The sequence below is a fragment of the Podarcis muralis genome, chromosome 14, assembly GCF_964188315.1.
Source record: "Podarcis muralis chromosome 14, rPodMur119.hap1.1, whole genome shotgun sequence".
Lineage (NCBI taxonomy): Eukaryota > Metazoa > Chordata > Lepidosauria > Squamata > Lacertidae > Podarcis > Podarcis muralis.
Genome location: NC_135668.1, coordinates 39657790 through 39665948, shown reverse-complemented (window position 1 = coordinate 39665948; position 8159 = coordinate 39657790). Strand labels below are relative to the sequence as shown.

General features: G+C 49.3%; 2 protein-coding genes across 2 annotated transcripts in view; one reads left to right on the top strand and one right to left on the bottom strand.

Annotated features, from left to right (window-relative positions):
* The window catches only part of LOC114584321 (nucleoside diphosphate kinase 3), a 261547-nt gene that overhangs the window by 101329 nt on the left and 152059 nt on the right, over window positions 1–8159 (top strand). The gene's annotated exons all lie outside the window — the stretch shown is intronic.
* Window positions 1154–7102, bottom strand: IGFALS (insulin like growth factor binding protein acid labile subunit). Its single transcript, XM_028706697.2, has 2 exons — window positions 6687–7102; window positions 1154–5467 (listed from the first exon to the last, which is right to left on the bottom strand). Exons 1-2 carry the CDS (start codon window positions 6700–6702, stop codon window positions 3672–3674), a joined length of 1812 nt encoding a protein of 603 aa, XP_028562530.2. The 5' UTR covers window positions 6703–7102; the 3' UTR covers window positions 1154–3671.

Genomic DNA, 8159 nt, shown 5'->3' with positions numbered 1-8159 from the left:
GTTTCAGCTCCCTTCCTCGGGCAGGACAAATGAGAAGTTTACACACACCCAAAGAGCAGAGAAGTACCAGCAGGACGCTGGCACTCTAGCGCTCCCTGCCTTCCACCTTGTGAACTCAGTTCATCATGTGTTGTGTGATGCAGCAGTCCTTGCGAAAGCCTCCGCCAGCAGTTCCTTGACTGCTCTGCAGAATTCAATTGTGAGTCGGTCATCTTGAGCAACCCACATCCAATAAATCATATTTGCTGCAGTCAAGACATCTATGTGCTTTTTTAAAAAAACATGCATGCCCATTATTTGTGTTAGGGCTGAGTTGTCTTGCCCCATCGGCCCAAATGTGGTGGACTACAACTCCCATCACCCTGGTGTCTGGCAACATATGGGGGACCCAAAGTTGAAGAACCCTTGTCTATATCAGTGCTTGCATTAATGGGGGGGGCAGGTGGCACTGGGGGCCCCAGCAGCCTTAGCTTTTGTGTGTATGGGTCCCACAAGCTCCTCAATTTGGATTTGTAGGTCCTGCCATTTGCCTAAAATTAGGGATTGTCAAGTGATGGGAGTTATGGAATCCGCTGTTGCTGCTTAGAGATGCATTGTTTAGAGATTTTTCTGACCAAGCAGTCAATCTGTATTATTTAGAATAATGTATAAAATAAGGGTCCCCCATATTTTTGTGCCATAATTTCAGCAGCTGCCTGGGTGGCCACTGCACAATCCTTTATGCCACATGTGTACATGCACACATGCCATGCTCCAATAGGAGGGATTTTTATCCCCAAGCCTTAGTAGATGGGTGAGCAGGAAAGGTTTCTGGGCTAATGAAGAAGCTCCAAGGGCCCTCCACCTGCTCTGTGTCATTCTCACCTCTCGCATGTTGCATCTGTATAGGTCCGAGTTTGGGAACTCTACACTTGTTCCCTTTTGTACATTGGGCTTCCAAGTTCCAACCATCTGGTAGGGCAGTCCAGTCTTCCTCTCCCCTCTTTCTTGTTATTTTCCTCTCCTGTCTTTATTCTAGATCAATCAGCAGTCTCAACCAGAAAAAATAAAATCTAATTGCACAGTTTTGATAACTACAATTCCCCAGAGCAGAATTCCACAACCAGTACTTCTTGGACTATTTTGAATGACATAATCAATAACAGATTAGAACTGCAGGTCAATGAGATATTTATTGTTATTTTCCTCTCCTGACTTTACAACTGATATTCAATATTCCATGGTGATTGAGCTGCTGCTTCTTATTTTTTGTTGGGGTTGTATTTATGTTAAGCATTTCCCCCCTGTACTTTTGCAACTCTTGGGGCTCCTGCAAGTAGGCAGATACTCATGAATCAGTGAGGCCTGTTTTAGCTTTATTTCTGTCAACGCTCATCGTCCGAGTTCACTATTAGGTGTGAGATATTTCCAGTCTCTGAATCAATAAGATCCATCAGCAGTCTCAACCAGAAAAAATAAAATCTAATTGCACAATTTTGATAACCACAATTCCCCAAAGCAGAAATTCCACAACCAGCACTTCTTAGACTATCTAGAATGGTATCATCTAACAGATTAGAACTGTAGGTCAATGAGATAAAAAAATAAAAAATCTTCTGAGTTTTGATTGGCCATGACTGGTTCCCAAGCACTAAACGTTTTATTGCATCTGGCCAGTGCAATTTAGGTGATAGCATGTCTGCCTGGAGAGGAGGGTCCCATGGTCAGCATCTGCTTGAGGTCACAATTTTCTTGTTTAAAGGCTGTTGCAAAAACGTGGCTGATCTAAGGGAGGGGAATCTATGCCTCTCTGGATGCAAATCCAAAAGGAAGTTATCTGCAAGCTCCGTTAAGAACATAAGAGGCCTGCTGGATCAGGCCAAAGGCCCATCTACTCCAACATCCTGTTCTTACAGGGGCCAACCAGCTCCCCCACTGGGAAGCCCACAAGCACTCAGGGTCGTGGGTTTGAGCACCATGTTGGGAAAAAGATTGCAGGGGGTTGGACTAGATGACCCCCAGGGTCCCTTCCAACTCTACAATTCTATAAGCAGGACCTGAGTGCACTCTTCCCACTTGCAATTCCCAACAACTGGCCTTCAGAGTCATACTGCCTCCAAGAGCAGAGGTGGAGCATAACAAAGATTGTGTATTCGTAAACAGAATTCACACCAATTGAATGAGATGTCTGAACATAATGAGACAATCCTTCATGTGCCTTTTGCTCTCTTTCCAGAGATTCTGCCTGGGTGAGATGGAGAAATGAATTGCGATTGGTCTCTGCATTTTTACAACACAGTATTTATGTTGGTGTCACTCGTTGATTTGTTTTCTCCAGGCACAAGAGGTTTTGAAGCAGCTCGCTTTATCTACTTACCTACATTACAGCCATAGCTCAGATCTCGTGGTTCCTATTTAGACGAAGCACATCATCAGAAAAAACAAAAGGCTTTGCCGTAGCTCTGAAACTATATTAACCTGTTGCGGTTTATAAGAGCATGTGGCATCCATGGGAAAAGCTGCCAAATAGCTCCCATGGGGATTTTGATACCATATCCATCTTAGCACAGTCACAGAGCATCTGCTATGCATGCAGAAGGTCTCAGGTCCAGACCCCTGCCTGGAACTCTGTGGAGAGCTGCTGCCAGTCAGTGTGGACAATACTGAGCTAGCTGGACTAATGGTCTGGGTTCAGGGTAAGGCAGCTTCCTACATTTCTATATGTATCGGATCTGCCTCCTACATCGGAGCCTCCCCCCGACATGCTTACCTGGGTCCTGTTAAGATTTCAGGGCCCTGGCAATTGCCCAAGGGTGCCACCTGCTGGTGCCGAGCCTGATGGGTATATATTGCCACATGGAGCACCTGCCACATCGTGGCGTTTCCTGCATCTGCCGAGCCCCTGTTTGGTTACTCGACTTGGAATTGAGCATGTCAAGTACATTGTGTCAGGCTCTTGTGGTCAGGAGTGCAGTTCTGAAGGTGCCAGAGGAGGATAAATGTCCTAATAGTTGAAACAAAATAAAAAAAGAAATCCTTCCAGTAGCACCTTAGAGACTGGAAGGAATTTTTTTATTTTGTTTCGACTATGGCAGACCAACACGGCTACCTACCCGTAACTGTCCTAATAGTGTTTGGGGAGGAAGCACACACACACACCCCTGGGACTGCCTGCTGAAATAGAAACCTTATGAAAATCTTCCCACCCACCCGACAGGCTGCCCCTTCCAGGGGATAGCACGTCCAGAAAGTAAGTGGAAAGGGGGTGTTGAAAGGCACAGAGGTGGGCCCATCCCCCTCCTTCCCAATAGATCAGGGATGAGCATTGAGCAACCTTTTTCTGTTGAGGGCCGCCTTCCCTTGGGGCAATCTGTCAGGGGCCGCTGTGAGTGGGGCCAAAACTGGTAGTGGAGAAAGGAAAGAGTTAGAATGGAGCCACCCTCTTTTCTTTCTTTCTGTCACCTCCCTCCCTTCTCTTCCCACCAGTGGAAGGACAGTCCTCTCTTGCCAGGAGTCTTCATTGATCGTTTGCAAAGGCCCAAGGGCCATATAAAATCAGGCTGAGGGCCGCCCCTGCAAGAGATCCATTTTGTCAAATCATGGGGTCCAGGAGAGCACGCTGACACCAGCTATACAGAAAGCGTTTTTTGTGGGGGGTGGAGCAGGGGAAACCAAGTAAAAAGTACCAGTATTTAGCAATCGGCAAAATGGGTGTCTTGGATGTCCCGGAGATCAAGTCCTGCTACCTCCCCGGGGCTAAGGCAAGTGATGTTGTTGTAAGTATATACAGGAGCGTCTCCTTCTGTGATGGACTGCGTGTACCGCAAGACAACACTGGGGTGCTGCAGGGCAAAGTTTCTAAGTCCTTTCAGCGAGCAGTTGCATTGCCACTTGTTCCCTTCCAGCCACAGTTGGACGAGCGAAGGGCTCAGCCAGTCCACCGAAAAGGTTCTGAGTGAATTGTTCCCGATGTTCAGATATCCCAGCCTGGGGAAGGAGCGGAAGATGTCGCTCTCCAGGGCCTGTAAACAGTTGCTGGAGAGGTCAAGCCAGGAGAGGCGCAGAAGTGGAGTGAAGGCTTCAGGAGAGATGTCTAGCAGTTGGTTGGAGGACAGGAGGAGGTATTCTAAGTTCCGGAGGCCTGCAAACTGGTTTGGGGAGAGGCTGCTCAGCTGGTTGTGCCTGAGGTCCAGATCAAGGAGCTCGTGCAAATCGCTCAGGCTGTGGTCCTCCATTTCTGAGATGGCGTTGTGTCTCAAGAAGAGCCTCCGGAGGCTGGAAAGGTCGGAGAACATCTGTGGCCTTATCCTGCTGAGGCAGCTGTTTTCCAAGTGGAGGCTGTTCAGCTGGCTGAGTCCCCTGAAGGTAAAATCTGGGAGAGTCTTAAGGCAGTTCCCAGAGAGGTTCATCACTGCCATGTTGGAAAGACCAAGGAAAGCCCCAGCCCTGATCTCTTGGATATGGTTGTTGTTGAGCGTGAGAACCTCCAGTTGACTCAGCTTGTCGAAGGCCCTTTCCGGCAGGCTTCTGAGCTTGTTGTTCCCCAGCTGCAGCTCCTCCAAGTACTGGAGGTCTTTGAAGGTCCTTGGCCTCAGACTGGCAATGGAATTGTTGGAGAGGCGCAACACATGCAGGCTTGAAAGGCCCGCAAACGTGTCTTCAAAAAGCATGGTGAGGCGGTTGTGGGACAAGTCCAACCATCGCAGAGACTTCATGCCCATGAAAGCCCGTGGGGCGATGGCATTGATTTGGTTCTGGCTGAGGTAAAGCTTCTGCAGCTTCTGCAGCTTCGTGAAGATGTTGCCCTTGATGCCCTTCAGGGAATTCCCACTCAGATCCAGCTCTTTCAACTCACTGAGGCTGTAGAAGAGCTGGTGCTGGAGATAGTGGAGTTTGTTCCCAGCCAGGATCAGTTCCCGCAGGTTGGGTAGATCGTGAAACACTTTGTCCGGCAGGACCACCAGGGAGTTCCATCCGAGGTTCAAGTACCAGAGATTGGAGAGCCCGGCAAACACACCTTCCTCAATCTTGCTAAACTGGTTGTTGTTGAGATGTAGGGAAACCAGGTTCTGCAGATGGAGGAAGATGTTGGGCGCCAGCGACTTCAGCCGGTTGTGTTGGAGGAGCAAGGAGTAGAGTTCCTCCAAGCCGTGGAAGGCGTGCTGTTCGATGCTTGACAGGTGGCTGCCCTGAAGGTTGAGGAATTCCAGGCTGGAGAGGTTCCTGAAAGCAAGAGCTGGCAAGGAAGTGAAATTGTTTCCCTCCAGCCACAACATCCTCACGGCCCTGGGCACGTCTTCGGGAAGGCTGGTGAGGTTTCGCAAGCTGCAGTAGACACTCAGCTCATCATTGCGTTCGTCGTAACTGCAACCACACAGGCTGGAACACTTCTGCTTTTCGGGGCTGGCCTGTTCGTTGGTGGCCCCCGCTTCGAGGGGCTGAGACCTTGCTGCCAACAGCCAAATGAGAGTCAACGCCAACACTGATCCTGTGGGACAGACAGTGACAGAAGCTCTCAAACCAGGGGGGAAACAAGCTGTGCTGGTGTAACACCCCCAAAAATCCTTGGACAGCCCTGGGTGTGGCTTCTTTCCCTCCAGCAACATCCTTTGATTCTCCCTCAGCTATCAGGTGATTTGATTTCCCCAGGTGTAGATCTTCACTCACCCCTTCTTCCCTGGTGGGGAGTGGCATGTTGTGTGGTTTGCCTCAGGTGCCAAAATGCCTTGGGCCAGCCTGGTGCCTCTGAATGCCAGCTGCTGGGAATCTAAAGTGGGGAGACGGCTGCCACCCTCAGGTCTGCTTGGAGGCATCCCTTAGGAATCTGGTTGGCAACCGTGAGAACAGGAAACTGGACTAGATGGGCCTTGGGTCAGATCCAGAAGGGATTTTCTTACGTTCTTGTGGGCATATCACAATATCTGAATACAGGTGATTCAGAGCCAAAGGCCTACGTAGTTCACCTCGAAGAGAGAGCTCCTTCTATCCTTAGGTCACCAGCTGCAATTTCTCTCTGTGTTAGGATGACCAGTCATAAGGAAAGAAGAAGAGCCCTTCCGGATCAGAACTAAGGCCAGCATCCATCTAGTCTAGGGGTCAACGAAACCCCTATCGGAAGCCCAAAAGCAGAACCTGAGCACAAAAGCTCTCTCCTTCCCGCTCTCGCTTGCTCTCTTTCTGATTTCCAGCAACTAGCACTCAGAGGCATACTTCCTCCCATAGTAGCCAGTGACAGCCATCTCCTCCATAAATTTGTCTAGACTTCTTTTAAAGCCATCCAATTTGCTGGCCATCCATGCATCCTGTAGGAGCAAATTTCACAGTCTAACTGTGTGCTGTGCAAAGAAGGACTTTGTCTGTCTGAACCTCCCAACCGCTCAACTCCGCTGAACGTTCCCGAATTACGAGAGAGGCAGAAAATCTTTTCTCTCTCCATTTTCTCCACACCACAAATCATTTTGTACACCTTTCTCATACCGTTCCTTACTTTGTCTGCCAAACTAAAAAGTCCCAGATTGTTACAGGCGCTCCTCGAGCCCCTTGATTTTTGATTCTCTCGCTCATCACAGTAGCCCACCTGCTCTTCCAAGTTGGGGAGGAGGAGGAGGCAGGGAGGCTGACTTGCACTCATTCGGAGACCTGCCTTGCACAGCTCTAACAAAACGCACAGAAAGGAATCGTTGGAAAACACAACATTCTCCCCTTACCTTTGTTCATCCTCATGCTTGCTGGTGAACGTCTGGGGAGGCAAAGGTCCGCCCAGCCACCTCAGGCAAGTTCTGCTCTTTGCATTTCCCCGCCTGCTGCTAATGTAGCAATACAGCAGCAACCGCCTTGACGCTTGTCCAGCAGTCTACGGACAGGCTGCTTTTAACCAGTCCGTCACCGGTTTAGGAATACCACTAGGTTTGCATTGGTGACACAGCCTGGATTTTAGCCCTTGCTGCGACACTAAAACAGGATAGGGCTATTGCCCTCACGCTCTGATTGTAGGATTCCCAGAAGCATGTGACTGGCCACTAGATGGGCCTTTGGCTCTCCTTGATGGCCAGCACTCGCAATGCACAGAGGAATTACCCTGATGACCCAATCTATAGGGAGGATAGAAGGAGGTGTCACACTATGGGACCATCTAACACTGTGTTATCTAATCTGACTGGTTGTAGCTTTCCAAGACAGAGGCCTTCCCTCCTGCCCCCAATTCTGCCACCTCCTAGTTTTTCCTTGGAGATGCTGGGGATTGAACCTGGGACCTTCTGCAAACAAAGCACTGGGCTATGGCCCTTTCATGAAGGGGGCCTGTCTGTTTTGCTTATGGTTGGAGCTAGATCTGTGAAGAAGCTAGAGTTTCCCAAACTGGAGGCTAACCATTGCTTCTTTGGTCGAGAATTCAAGGCGTCAGCTAAGACCTCCAGCACCAAGCTGCAAACTTACGGCAAAGGTGGGGGAACTTTTTCACCCCAAGAGCCATGCTCCTTCTTGAGCAGCCTTCCAGGCTGAAACTGGTTTCTCTACAACATCCTGGAGCCACACTACACCAGGAGGAGGAGTACTGCGGAAAGCTGGCATAGTGGGCAGCTCCCAGATTCAGCCATTTACCTCGAGTCCTTTTGCCCATCCCAGGGCAGGTGTCACTGCCACCTGGGACCTAGAAGCTACCCAAGAATGCTGTCTGCTGATAGGGGGACCTGCGCTCTGCAAAGTGTGTTGGGAATTGTAGCTTAGCTTGTGAGTGAGATCTCTTTGCTAAGGCTGCCTAGCTTCCCCCTTGGGAAGCTGCAAGTCCCAGGGTGAAGAGAGGAGGACTGTGTTAAATCCAAACTACAGAAAGACCCTAGTGTAGAATCTTGCACCTATTCAAAATGGCATTGTGCGGGGAGGGAACTTCCTCTTTATTCCAAGCCATAACCCCACTTGTCCTTGATGGAAGTCCAACAGTAGGGACCATTCAATAGGCAATTTAAGGGTTGTTTCTGTTAATATTAAATCATGCCAACCAAGGATGTATGTGGAGGTGTTGCTTGGCAACCAGGCAGAGAGTGGCTTGATCTTCACTGTGGTAGCATGAGTTCCGATTAGCTGCATAGTTCTGAGGAAGTTTTTCCTCTGTATGTTTCTGTTGCATGCCTTCCAGCTATGTGCAAAGCCTGAACTAAGAAAAACAAAACACTCTCTGTTCC